Source organism: Temnothorax longispinosus, chromosome 10 (assembly GCF_030848805.1).
Source record: "Temnothorax longispinosus isolate EJ_2023e chromosome 10, Tlon_JGU_v1, whole genome shotgun sequence".
Lineage (NCBI taxonomy): Eukaryota > Metazoa > Arthropoda > Insecta > Hymenoptera > Formicidae > Temnothorax > Temnothorax longispinosus.
In genome coordinates this window covers 18,893,461-18,907,925 of record NC_092367.1, presented here as the reverse complement: position 1 = coordinate 18,907,925, position 14,465 = coordinate 18,893,461, and the positions used below count along the sequence as shown (strand labels likewise).

Below are 14,465 nucleotides of genomic sequence, written 5' to 3'. Positions count from 1 at the left end.
GGAAGACCATTAAATACCTTATTATTGATCTATTAGCCGGATATATTTCCGCGCGCGAGGCGGCACGTGATCGCGAGCGGGCGTGAAAACCGGCCGCGGGGCCGCCGGCGGTCGCCGTGCGCGCTCCCGTGCCACAGCGTACACGCCGACGGGCGCCTGTCTCGCAAGTGCGTAACGGCCTCGTCCTCTCTCTCTCTCTCTCTGTCACGGCAGCCTAACCAACATGTCCTCATTAGCGATTCCAGGCGGGCGGCCACAGGGCCAGTCCGTTACTCACACTCCGCCGGCGGTCCGCGCGCATACCCCGCGACGGGGCTACTTACGACGGCCGGCCGCGGTACGGCGAACTCTCGTGCTTGATCGCGGTACGCACCAAATCAATAATATATTTACATAAAAGTGAATACTGGCGTTTGGCGCCATCATGCCTGAAAAAATAACTGTGGAAGTACGGTGTCACGTGACCGACCCAGCGAGATCTCGCGATCTCGCCGTCGCCCGCGCACGGCTCACGTAAAAGCCCGTGAGATCGCCAGCCGACGGCCGACGACAGGTGTGCCCGGCCCCCGCGCCACCTGTCGGCACTGTCGCCGTCGCCGTCGGCGACCGCGCGATCCTCCGAAATCCGAAACGGAGTAAAGTACGGAGGAAAATATGTAGGAGATGCGAGGCCCAGGCTCTTTTTAGCTCGACACGCTTTTCTCTCACCAACGTGAAAAGAAAAAGAGAAAAGAACCGTACGACAAGTTAAGCTAAAAAGAAAGGCCTATTTCTTCGCCGTACAGCGAGAACGCAAATCTTTTTTTAGTCTATTATTACAGCCTTGCGTCCGTTTTCCTTTTAGCTCAACTTCTCTTTTACTTTCCAACGTGGAGAGAAAAGGAGAAAAGATAAACGGTGTAAGAAATTTAATTAAATGGAACATTCCTTTTCATGCAGCCTTATTTTCTTCGTCCTCTTCCTTCGATCTATTGAATTTCCATCTCCCCGACCAATCGTCTCACCCCGATACCTCTAGTTATCTTTGCAAGGTAGAAAGCTGACTGGCTATTACGCGTGCCATACATATACATATGTACATACATCGTTTCCTATCATTTTTAGGGCCATTCTACAATACGTGCAATCGCAAACGCTTGTTGAAAATATTGCAAAGTTTCATTTGAACTGGATGAAAAATCGCGCAGAAACAGCGCGGCACGGAAGGTGTCGATTAATTACTTTAATTGCGAATTCGCACGAGTTGCTCCTGCATCTAAAAAAAATGATTTTCAGAATTCTATGAAATATATAAAATTATTTGAATCTTAAAATATAGATGTATATTTAGATACAGACCTGTATTTTATTTTTAATAATTAATATAATTTTTAGTTGAGTAAATAAAATCTTCATTTCTCATTATTTTTTGCAAAACAATAAAGGACTTTTCTATTCAGTTCAACCTGCTCTATATACCTGCGTACGAGAGGTGGGGCATGCTAATTACTAAATATCCTGTATACTCCAGATAGTATACTCCAGAATCCAGACGGATAGATATAACAGTAAAAAAATTTAGCAAAATCAATTTAATTTTAGATTTAATACTTAGACCAGTATTTTATTTTTAATAATTAATATTATTTTTAATTGAGTAAATAAAATCGTCACCTGTATATGAGCGATTATGTTAAACTCATGCAAAACTCGCACTTACGTGTTACGTGTTCTCCAGGGGCCCGATTCTCTAACGATAAACGTATGCGTAAACTCTGCTCTAACAGAAAAGCTGCAAGCTTATTGGCTAAAAACTGTGCGATAGCTAATCAATTTGCAGCCTTTCTGTTAGAGCAGAGTTTACGCATACGTTTCTCGTTAGAGAATCGGGCCCCTGATAGTAGATGATACTAAAAAGATTTAGTAAAAGAAAATCAAAATGTTCTTAAATATATCATGTATATCTGATGCGTGTGATTTTGGTAACAAATGTATCAATTATTATTAATGAGCAACACACGACAAAAATGAAAATAAAAATCTACTACGATTTAAAAATTAATTCCAGCTCCTTGCTAATCGATTACACCTAGATCTATTTATCATTAATATATTTTAATGTTGTCAAAATATACGGCTAACGATATGATAAATAAATTGCCGATTTATCCTTCTAGCCATTATATTTTTATAAAGTTAGAACTTCTCTGAAAGCGTACGCTGATGCATTACACACATTTCAAATGTTTGATTATATATTTGATTACACCATGGTCCTTAAACATCTACGTTCACTTTCGCAGAGCTTACAAGATTATGTCAAGTCGACCTGGGCCTGTGAAAGTATGAAGGGATTCACGAAACTGCACTACGAGTACCTGGACAAACAGAGATGTAAGTAACAACAATATTGCCAAACATATCCCCTCGACTGTATATATTAATTTAATTAATTGTATGTGTGTATAATTTCAGATGGTCTCAAGCACGGTCTCAAGACCGTGGTCTCAATGTATGTATGTACATGGACAACACTATTATGCTAGTATGCAACAAACATCCCCATAGTCGGCAAAGATAACATACAAAAGTTCTGGCTAAATCTGTCACCTTCAGAACATATAGCACTTATATTTCTGAGAGGCGGACCCAAAATGCTAAATATTCGCACCATATACTCTTGCACTCTTGACTATAAAAATATCAGACGAGTAGAAATATTCGAAAATATTAGATCCATTTACATTTTATTCTGTACCTCGATTTTTGTGATTTAGATTTTGATGAAATTTCTGAATTCCTGAATTTCTTGTCACGCCTAAATAAATTCTTTTATTTCAATATTTGCGTGTCAAGATGATATCGATATTTTTATTCACTATTTGTCTCACAATAATACACGATATTAAAAATTTGTTAAATTAATCTTCCCGTCTGTAACATGATATGAAATATTATGGAATAATAAAGCTTGGAATATGAAAGTGTATTACATTTGGCAAATAGATCCATAGATAGACAACCGCATGATTCTAGTCAAGGTTGATAGCTATGTGAAGTACGAGGGGTACTCCAAATTGAAGATCAGTCAACCTTCATAATCATGGCTGTAAGAAATCATAAATGACTCTTCTAGGAGTAATTAGTCAAATAACTACCAGTCTAATATAAATTAACTGATGAGACTGCTAGTTATAATTATATTATGATAGTTTTATAAACAGCAATAGTTTGTAAACTGTGATAATTTGCAAAGAAAATTTTGTAACATTTTAAAATTATATTTTTATAAATTTGTATAAGTTTTTATAAGTTTTTATAATAAATATCATAAAACACTAATACAATGTGTATGTTATATTATTTGTCTATGATAATAGAGTAAAATAAGATACAATTCTGATAGTATGTACACATTACTATCCGGGGCAAAGCTATGAGTCATTCAAACTGGAAAAAAAAACAATATAATTCGGTAATTATTTTTATTTTCGCTTTCAATCTTATATCAATGTATAAAGCAATATTAAAATTTTGTATTAGTAAATCAGTACGTTGGTCGATTCTTGAAGAGAGTAATTTTACATCAAAAAATTAGAAATAAATACGAGAGAGTATAAATAGACATAAAATTACTATAATACACATTATATAAAACCATTAATTTTAGTTATCTCTTTCAATAATACAATTTCATTCGAATAAACGTCTGGTGACTAAAATTTATTCGTATAAACTATTATTCGTTTCTGTTGAGCATGATTCTTTTGACGAAAAGAAGAGAAAGGAGAGCTTGATTAGTTTATCACAGGTACAAAAACATATTTAAAGAAACTTGGGAGATTGGATCAAAAGAAGAAATACATTTACATGATTAAGACTACTAGTGAATTCAATGTATACTATGTATACTACTAGCTGTAACGTATGATATAGGCAGTGTCATAAGAAATAGTTCATCGATGACTTATTTCCTGTATCTATTGCATTCTCCTTTAGTATCGAGCACAAGCCGAATGAAGTATAAGCCTGAAAACCTCCATAAAATCAGTCCGGTGCATTATCAGGGCAATATAGCTTTACACAGTCGATGTATTATAAACTACAAAACTTATAGCTTACTTGTATCCTCCGCAGAGATGCACACAGCCGACGCTAACGAGCATCTGCGTGGAACTTTGTAATATTATATCGTCATAAACAATAGAAATTTAACTGCGTATACGTAATATTTACTAAAGCTTATTCATTTCTTTTTGTTTTTTTAAGATGTAAATGCGATATGAATCATAAATACGGAAGAATAAGTGCGAGTAACAAATGCATGGATTATTTAAAAACTTCGATTGCGTATGATAGCAGATAAAGAATACTGTACAAAGACACAGATAATACATATCGTATATTATTATTTGTCCGTTACTTTGTTCCGGCTCTCGCTTCATTCTGACATAACGTGTTTATCGATTAAGACGCACTTCCCATAAATTATTGTTACTGAATCAATTCACGGTCCACATGGATGTCTTCAGGCGAATATTTCCGCTATTGTGCCTTTGGAAGAACCACACCATCATGGTTTCCATACCATCATGGATAAAAACGAAGCACACGACACTCAAAAATTGTTTGATTAGTTACATTCGATTTTGTGGCTTGTTTGAATATAATTTTACGTATAGGCGTAATCGATTACCGCGCGCGCGCGTGTGTGTGTGTATAGCTGTTATATCCAACTTACTCTATACAAATACAAAATCGTTTATATTGTCCCACAGTACACATGAAACGGCTTATGCTTAGGTGTGTGTCCGTATTTATATATATAGTCTAGTCTAAAAATCTCGCGTATAATAATATATATATGTATATATACTAAGCACGACGTGTGTATAAAATTACATGTAAAACGAAATCGATTTATATACGCGGTACGTAAGCGACTCGAGGATATAGAGTTTTTAGCGTGTCGATATTTCCGCGCTTCGCGTTCAATATGCTCCCGCCTCATGCCAATACGCCGATTATATACTACTGAGAATTTTTTGCGTAATCGGTTATTCCATATAGTAACTATAATCATCACATTTACTATCGTATATGAAAACCGTCGTATGTCTCGACATAAAAATTCAATCATGCAATGGTGTATACGTTTTCTTCTCGTCTTAAGGCCGTATTTCTGCCAGGCCCGTGTGTTGCACGCTGACCACAGCGGTCTTCCAAAGATCTTCCAAAAAAGGAAAAAACGCATGGATGGTATTGCAGGCGGAGATGTAAATGTATACGAACTTTGTAGAATTTGCTGCACAGGATTTCCGTTCGAGTTGTGTTGTATATCTCGTACGTATGCGTCCCTATGTGACTGCGTGTCGAGAAGTGTATACCGCGGCGACTCATGCAACTTTGGATTATTTTCACCCTAACACGATCATGCAGTCGTAAAGTTGTATTATCGATTAAGGACTTATTCACATTAAAATCACTCTTATCGTATTTGCTCGCAGATTAACTATGCTTCCAAAAAAGATTTCATTCCTTGATAAAACCTTAATTGGTGACTTAGATATAGATTTATATATATTTATGTATACTATACGCCCACATGCGGATGCGACGAGATAGAGAGAGATAAGGGGGACGAGAGTGATGATTTCTGCGATCGGAAAACATCACAGGAGGAGGGCGGAGGAGCGCGGAAGAAACTCGCAGGGGGAGATGATGCTCGTTTTGATTTTTCACCCGGCTCGGTGCAGCTTTACCTCTGCACCGTGTTTATCACGTCCTTTATCGTGTTCTGCACGTCACACAAGAGTCTCGTGTTCTCGGTGATGTTGCGCGTGCCGGCGGCCCGTAACTGCCTCGCCTGCAGCTCGAGCCGGGTGAGCAGGTCGCGGAACTGGAATCTCGCGTGCGGCGCGATCGCCGTGTCCGTCAGGTTGACGCACATGCCGTGCAGCAAACCGACCTTGTCGGAGAGCTGCAGCCAGCTGGCCATGACGATGGTGGGGCTGCCCTTCAGATTCAGAATACTGTTTTCTATGACGTTCGAGATCTCCATCACGCTGTGTTTCGCCCCTTTTGTCGACTCGCCGCTGGTCTGCTTGCCGCCGTCGTCGTCGCTCTGCGACTTATTGCAATTCGGCGTGGCGTATATCGAGGAACCGTAGTGTTTGCTGGAGGGTCCGAGCGGTTTCAACGGCTTGGCCGGAACGATCGGCTTTTCCACTTCCAAAGTTACCGAGGACGACGAGGTCGGAGGCCACACCCGCGGGTCGCTCTTGCTGGTCGAGCTCCTGGTCGAGGCACCGCTGTGATCCTCCGGCGAGTCCTCGCTCGCAATGTCGCCGATATCTTGCTTGCTACTCGCCCCTCTCACATTTAATTTAGGACTAAGTGGTTGGTTATCACAAGAAGCCTCTTTATTCTCCCACAATTTCTTTAGGCTACTAATACTGCCGGTGCTGCGGCGCTTGTCATCGTTCGCGTCGTCCACGCCGGACGACGAATCCGCCGAATCCGCGACGTTACTCCCCTGCGTGTTGTCGTCGAAACGCGACGACTTGCTCCTCTCGTCCGCCGTAGCTCTCTCTTTATCGACGTTGTCCACCTTCCGCAATCGGGCCTTGAAATCGATTATCTGACCGTCCGGATTTTCCTCTCTCTGCGGATTACTCCTCTTATCTACCTTCTTTAATTTGAAACCTACGCTAGTGGCACTCAATACGTGGCCCTCCGTAATCGGCGAGGTCATCGGGATCTCCTTGAGACCGCTGCTCCTCTCAGAATGCACGCCCTGCATACTCGTGTGAACGTGTTCCTGAACGCTGGACACGTCGTTGCTCTTCAACACCGAGATCGCATATTCGCTCGAGACGATATGCTGCCTATTGGCGGAATCCATGCTGAAGCTGGCGCACAACTCGGACAAAAGCTGCGACGCCGGATCGAGCGGCGCCGTCGACAGAGGCGCGTTGCTACTAGCGGCGCTGCCGATCTTCTTTGCAAAACCGGTACCACCGTGCTTCATGTCCGCGCTCTGCTTGATCTCGTTGATCAGCTTGAGCTCTAGCATCTCCTTCATGCCAGGTTTGGACTCGAAGGTGTCGGTGGTACCGGCACTGCTTACGACGCTGTCGATGGGCGGTGGCGGCGGCGGCGGAGGCGGCGGTGGTGCCTCCTCGGGTGCCGCCATCGTCGTTTCCAACAATTCCGCTTTAATCGCACCGCTACTCGTCGTCTCCTTTGACCTGTAAACTAATTTCTTCTCGTCCGTGGATTTACCGACACCGCCGCCGCCGCCGCCGCCGCCGCAGTGCGCATCGCTAGTAGTCGTTTCCCGGCGTCGCAGATTTACGCCGAATCGCGAGCTAGCCTCCTTCACCGACGGTTCCGCGTTCCTCACATCATTATTCCTATCGTCCTGATCGTGATCGCTAATCTCATCTTTGCTTCGCCATTCAGCTTTTACTTTCCTAAGACCGACCGGCGAACTTGCGATCTTCGCGTGAGAAGAGGTCTCGGTGCATGGTGACGCCGTTGTCACGAGTGGCGGTAGCTCGCAGTGATCACCGAAGGCTTCGTCCGGAGGGGGCGGCAGATCCACCGGCGGTGGCGGGAACTCCAGATCAGCCAGAGTCGGTTGGACCGATCTCGACGGACTGGCGGTGCGAAAGCTGGAATTATTCGGCGCTCGGAAGGTTCGTAGGCCAATTCCCTCCGTGTTAGTCTTCCGGATACCCACGGCACGGCTGCGTGGTGAGTTCGGCGGCTGATAGGTATTCACCACTCCGCTCGAGGAATTGCTGCGTGTCATCTGCGGTTGACTGCGCAGATTGTTCTGACGAGGTGAAAGGGAACGATGCTGCGGGACCACGTCGACGGCACTCGCGGTGATGATGTCTTGTTGCTGTTGTTCGATGACTGCGTTGGACAGAGAGGACGCAGCAATGTTCTCCTGATTCGGCGGCATGCCACTCTGTCGTAGGGACTCCAGATACGCCCCGATTCTGGCTCCTTTTGGCAGAGTGCCGTAGCGGTTGATCGCCCTCTTAACATTTTGCACCTCCAGCGCACCCACGTGTACCAGCTGAAATACATTTTCATTCTAAAATCGCAGAATCGCTTCCTCGGCTCGAGCATCGCAAGTTATTCAAGCAGTGCTAAATGCATTTACCATCGAAACGGATTTTACTCTGAGATTCTCAACACATATAAGACTGTTATCGTTACGGGTAAAGAAGGTATGTTTATGTGTCTAGTATTTATATAGCTCTGAAATTGTGGCCGCTCAACGTAAGATCATTGTACCTTCTGAGGCAGTACTTCCTTAGACGTGTAAGGTCGAGATTTAATTTGTTTCTGATTGCACGGTAAGTTGGATACTGGTTCCGGCGAGGTTGACGGTTGAGGAACAAAGTTATGTTCTGCTGTCCCTTGCGACCCATCTCCGTCGTCGTCCATATCGCAACCTCCTGTAGTAATTGACTGTGTAGCCATTGTCACGAGATCACGTGTGATACCTGAGTCGCCATTTAATAAAGTGTACTGTATACAATCTATAGCTAACATATCTCTCCAGCATGTAAGCGAAACGCGTTATAGAGGAAATTCCATTTCTGGAGGAAAGCTAAGAAAAGAACATTTGCGACGCCTATCAATCTTAATTCTCTGCTTTTCCTTCTCGTCACACTTCATTTCATTCATCCTAGGGGTCATTCTCCTTTAAACGACATTCAGTTAACAGCAGATCCTTAAAAATTATGCTCATTGTAATCCTATTAGTTAGTTAAAAGTGCCATGACATCGTCGACAATGAATAATCAGTAAAAATGGAAAATGGTATGTATGACGTGTGTTAGTCTTCTGAATGATTTGTTGTGATATATGTATGAATAGAAGCTCAGTAAACTCACATAACACTGCTTGAACACAGTTGAGTTTTATACGATGATAAAATCGACGAAATAATAACTAATGCCGTTGCGCAACCGAATGTTTCAACCTTTAGAATGGGAATAATTAAACGAGAAATCAAATTGATACATATCTAGAAATCTAAAACCAAAGAAGAAAACGACGTTCTACTTGTACCTCTGCAGAAACAAATATCATGCACGAGTATATATGGGCTGTGTTGGGTTTGTAACTCAGTACGATAGATAACATATGTAAAGTACCGTCCCTTACTCGTATAAATGGGAACGGAGAACTGCAGCTACAATTTACAGTATGTACGAGATGCAAACGCTCGAGTATGCATTAATAAAATATATCCAAGTACTATTATATATATTGGAAATTAGTATTCGGCATGTATTTAACATTCAAGTATACATACTGGCTCGAGGAGAATGACCCACATTCATGAAGCCGTAAATCACTGTGTAGGCGGAGATGCATATCAAAATTAAACTTAAAATCAACTGAAAGTTGACGAAAGAAATTAAATGGAAGCGGCATTCGTGCATTCATCATTACACTTAATTTGATATAGTGGAATACCTTCAAAAATCTTATCAATACCATTTAGATCTGTGCCATCGTCAAGTGTCATAGTGCTCACTTCGACATTTTGCTGGTCTTGTTCTTGATAGGCAGAATCTCGAAAAGAACTGCACGATGATAGCAAGCTGTCGCAGAAGACACAGAAGTTTTATTATGTATCAAATCATGATTGTATATTTTATGAGAAAAAAGATAATATACCTTGTTCGTTTGGGAGGCGCTGGCGCTTGCTTTCCTTTTTTATTGGTAGATCTTCGCATTTGAACCATATTACTATTACTTCTACTTGACAAGCCACCCATAAAAGTACTCAGCTTGCTGACCGAACTGACTCCTTCTACATAAAATATATTTCGTTGAATAAATAATAATATACTAGATAATTTCATGATGTAAAACAAGACATTAAATTACAGTCAAATATTCTATCTCAAAGATAAAAAAATATCAGAAACGATATATAACATTGTACTCCTTGAAATATATATCAAAATTTAAAAAATCAATTTCAATTTGTCTTTTATCATGTTATAAGAATAGTTGACACCTTTATACATTTCAACGCTAAGCGTGACAAACAGTTGAGTCATTATCGATGCCATAATATTAAGTATTACCTTGCGTTATACCGGAAGAAGATAATTGCTCGGATACAAGAACAAGCCCATGTATATTTCCTGTACTTCCAGTTTGCGATTTTTTGTATGCTAGCAACGGAATTTCTCCTCCACCTTGAAGTTGCTTCTCTACCTCTGAATATGATAAGATACGATAAGAGCGCAGTTCTTTACAATAAAATTAGGTATCTAGAACAGTTCATTTACCTTCGGTAATACTCGATTCTTGAAACATATTTTCTAATGAGTGGTGTATTTCCTCAAAAGTTGGCCTCTCTGCCGCTGACCACTGCCAGCACTGACGCATCAGTTCGTAAACTTTTGGTGGGCAACCAGGGGGACATTCCATTCGATAGCCTTTTTCCAACATGTGATAAACGTCCGTTAGGTCGACACCAGGGTAAGGGGACATTCCGTAAGTTGCAATCTCCCACAGCAGGATACCAAATGCCCACACGTCAGACTATAAAAATCACCAATCAATATTCGTAATCCAATAACGCGGTAACGACACTTCTTAACGATTTCTGTACCTTTGTGGAGAATTTATTGTACGCTAGACCCTCCGGTGCAGTCCATTTTATGGGAAATTTCGCGCCAGCATGAGCTGTGTATGTGTCGTCTCTCATAAGACGGGCTAGACCGAAATCCGCGACCTTGACGAGATGATTCTCGCCGACCAGACAATTTCTGGCCGCCAGGTCGCGATGAATGAAATTTCTGCTCTCTAAATAACTCATGCCGCTCGCGATCTGTGTAGCCATGTGCATCAGAACCACAGCGTTGATCTGATGCTTACTCTCGTTCCGCAAGTAATCCAGGAGATTACCCTTGCTCATGAATTCCGTGATGATGTAGAACGGCGGTTCGCGCGTACAGACTCCCAATAATTGTACCAAATTCCTGTGTTTCATCTCTTTCATGATGGCCGCCTCCTCTAGGAAATCCTTCAACGCCATCGTATCCTCCTTCAGCGTTTTAACCGCCACGGTCATGTTGTATCTCTTCCAGACCGCTTCGTACACATCGCCGTATTGGCCACCTCCTAATTTATGCCTCATTACTATGTCCGTCCTGTTAATCTCCCATTCGTCCGGCTCCGGACTCAACGGGAAGACGGTAGGCTTATTATGCTTTGGTGCAGGATATAGCAGTTGCGTTATAAGGCCATCGGCAAGCATTGAATGATGATGCACTAGCTCAGCCAACGTGTTAAACTTGCTCTCTGTCGTGACAAACATCTTTCCTTCGCTATCTTCGTTGATCCTGTAGTGATACACCCGACCCTCGTATCTCAAAGAGATGCTACGTTGTCCAGGACTGCTCTCCGATTCCCGTACAAGAAAACTACCGTTTATCCCCGAACTCAGCAGATATTCTGCAGCATTTCTAGATATTCTTCCATGGTACCAAGAGTGTTTTTCCAAGGAGTTCACGGGCGTTACATAATTCGATGGTACCCAGCCTACTTGCCCGCTGCTCGAGTGGGCCTCGCACCATTCGCCGCTTTTATTGTAACTTAGGATACGTACTTGTTCACCTGTTAAGAAAAGTTAAAGAATAGCATTTAAGCTACGTGATATTTATAAACGATCAACGTTTACGCATCTAAAATACTTGATAAAATGTAATAGGTAAGATTTAATAAAGATAAGTTAATACCTTTCTTCAGACTAAGTTGATTCTCCCCACCAGCTTGAAAATCATACAAGGCGACAAATAATTGAGGATCATCCTCTTCCTGTGCTAAGAGATTTTCCTTACTAGTCCACCTGTAAAAAAAAATGGAAAATATTATTCCTAGAATTAAATAATCGATTATATAAAGATAGCAGATTCTTTTTTATAATTGATGCATTTATTATCTTTATATTCTAAATCTTGTAGATCATAAAACAAAGTATGTAAAAGAAATTACGTAACAAAGATTTCCTTCGTATTATATTAAAAACAATACATATAAGAATCTTTTATAATTCTATCTAACCTTACAGAAGTATGTAAAACAGTTATTATATAAGCATGACATATGTTACTTCAGACTTTAAACCGCGAACTGACCTGTTTGCTGCTTCAAGAAGTCCGCTAGCGGACACACTGGCGTGCTGTTGAACATTAGCTTGCTGTGAAATTGATTGAACACTAGAACCACTTGGGGGATCACCTTCTGGCAATGCTGGAATGTGAGGTAGAGGTCTACTTTGCAAAAGTGCCTCTGTAAAAAAATAGAAAAAGATCCTATTTGTAACCTTCAATGTACCAGAAGGAAGATATCCGATACTGAATCTCAAGGCAGATCTTTGCTTATGTAACGATGCAAGATATTGGAAAACCTCATAATTACATTAAAGATATTTAACATACAATGAGAATAATTAACTAGTCACATTTGTATGGAATCTCATGCAGGTAACTTTTAATTTGTGTCTCTTTCCTTACGACAGATATATACGCATGCTTGGGTATTGCAAAACCTTCAATTTAGCCACTAATGTCCATACTAACTCAGCGACATGTGTGCCAATATAGACATCAATTTACACTGACTACAGACTCAGAAAGCATTATCGTGAAACAAGATTCTTTCCAAATACTACTCTCTTATCATCGCTACTACAAGGTATCGCGACATTGTATTGTGTCAAGTCATGAAAGCACAGCTATGACAAACATGCCAAGCGCAGGGAAAGCATGCCAGTTCCACCGTGAGTCACAGAACCGTCTCGTGCGTCAACGGAACAGCCGGTGGAACGTGTGCGAGAGTCCCTCGACCCGGAGGTGGAGAGCAAGGTGGACGGACGTTAGCGTGCGTGTTCTCACCGCTGTGCTCGGTGAATATGTTAGAGCCTATGACGCGCGTATCCTTGAGGTTCCTGGGTTGCTTGCGCGTCTGCCGCACGGTGGACCCGGCGGGTATCACCCTGTCCTTGGTCTGCTGGGCGCCCATAGCGTATCGCCCGCCGATTACCGTACCATGCCCCACGTCGCGCTGGGCCCAGTCGCACCGTCCGGCTCCGGCCACCCTCGCCGCGCGGGGGCCACTCCGGCCACTTCACTTCCGGCACTCGGCAGGCGCCGGCGACGGGCCCGACATCGTCGTCGATCGTCGTCGTCGTCGTCGTCGTCGTCGTTGGCGTAGACCCGATCCGCGCGAGGACACCGCGAGCGTGTCTCGGCCACGAGCCACGAGCACGAGCGCGCGACCCACCCACCCGATCGAAGCACGGATCACAGTGCGGGCCGCGGCGGGGCCATTCACATTTTTACATGTCAATTACCGCTCTCCCTCTCTCTCTCTCTCTCTTTCTCGCTGCCCCTCGCCATATTTGACAGCTTTTGACGTCGATTATTTAGTTTGTCGGTGCATTGCTGCGCGGCAGCACGACGCCTGGGCGGATTCTCATGCGGTGCCCTACACGACGGTGCCCCCGTTCGCACGTTCCTAATTCCGCGCTGTCCTGTCAACCGTGGTGTGGTGTGGATCCGTGCGCGATATCGATATTCTTTTCGCGCTCGAGCGAAAGGCGCACGGACCCGCCGCGCCGCGCCGACCAAGTGTCGATGATCACTCTGCTTGATAAACTGGATTCTTTATCGATCCGGTCTTGGCTTTACTCTTTACTTCCAGCTGAACAGCCTCTCTTTTTTTCCTCCTCGATGCCTACGCACTCATTTCATTTAAAGCGCGAGAAGTTTAATCGCGACGCGACTGGAAAAAGAGAACGAATCTGGTTAACAAGGCGGCTCGGTAGACGAACGTGTGAAAACCGACCAATCACGTGGATGCGAACCATCATCTTTCGAAGGCTCATTTTTCAGCCCAAACTTTTCATACTCTTCCCTCCTTTCCTCTTTTTCTTTCTAACGTCTGGTTTGTACGCCTATTTCGCTCTAAGTGCAGCGAATGCAACGTGGTGCAGCCACAAAAAGCAAAACCTTAAATTAGACACGAGTACGGAAGCAACGAAAGTAAAAGATAAGTGAGGGTTCTCAACCTCCGATCACTTGTCAAACAATGCCCGTATTTTGATTTTTCATTGTTCAAAATGTGAAAAAAGGATTAGATCGGAAATAAAGAGTTATGCTAGGTCTACAATGCAAGTCGTAAAGTCGTGAGTCGTAAGAATTGACCAATCACAGTCGATTATTCTTCTCAAATTCGATTGTGATTGGTCAATTCTTACGACTCACGACTTTACGACTCGCATTGTAGACCTAGCATTACATATAGGTAAAAATTTTGTTTCAAGCGGCTCCGCCGATTAATTGGCGATTAAAGTTAATCGGGATTTAATCAAGGTCGCCGTAAAGAGTCCTTAGGGCCGGTCTACAATAAATGTTGTAAGTCGTGAGTCGTAAAAA

General features: G+C 42.8%; 1 protein-coding gene and 1 long non-coding RNA gene across 5 annotated transcripts; one reads left to right on the top strand and one right to left on the bottom strand.

Annotated features, from left to right (window-relative positions):
* Window positions 1-173: 173 nt before the first annotated feature.
* On the top strand, window positions 174-3,606 carry LOC139821231 (uncharacterized). The gene is made up of 3 exons (XR_011734214.1): window positions 174-365; window positions 2,283-2,373; window positions 2,455-3,606. It is a non-coding gene; the product is annotated as an uncharacterized lncRNA (long non-coding RNA).
* Window positions 3,607-3,942: 336 nt separating this feature from the next.
* Abl (tyrosine-protein kinase Abl) lies at window positions 3,943-13,819 on the bottom strand. 4 transcript variants are annotated; one of them, XM_071792135.1, is made up of 10 exons: window positions 12,924-13,819; window positions 12,165-12,318; window positions 11,766-11,875; window positions 10,637-11,643; window positions 10,311-10,566; window positions 10,104-10,238; window positions 9,688-9,823; window positions 9,484-9,611; window positions 8,290-8,501; window positions 3,943-8,068 (listed from the first exon to the last, which is right to left on the bottom strand). In XM_071792135.1, exons 1-10 carry the CDS (start codon window positions 13,048-13,050, stop codon window positions 5,738-5,740), a joined length of 4,596 nt encoding a protein of 1,531 aa, XP_071648236.1. In that variant the 5' UTR covers window positions 13,051-13,819; the 3' UTR covers window positions 3,943-5,737. The 4 variants fall into 4 exon arrangements, with proteins under 4 accessions (XP_071648236.1, XP_071648238.1, XP_071648237.1 ...); XM_071792137.1 differs by having other exon boundaries at window positions 8,290-8,453; XM_071792136.1 differs by having other exon boundaries at window positions 9,505-9,611.
* Between the last annotated feature and the right edge of the window lie 646 nt (window positions 13,820-14,465).

Coding starts and splice junctions, on each gene's coding strand:
- Abl (XM_071792135.1), bottom strand. CDS start 13,050: ATGGGCGCCCAGCAGACCAAGGACAGGGTGATACCCGCCGGGTCCACC. Junction 12,319..12,923: donor CATATTCACCGAGCACAGCG/GTGAGAACACGC, acceptor ATTTTTTTACAG/AGGCACTTTTGCAAAGTAGA. Junction 11,644..11,765: donor TCAACTTAGTCTGAAGAAAG/GTATTAACTTAT, acceptor TTTTCTTAACAG/GTGAACAAGTACGTATCCTA.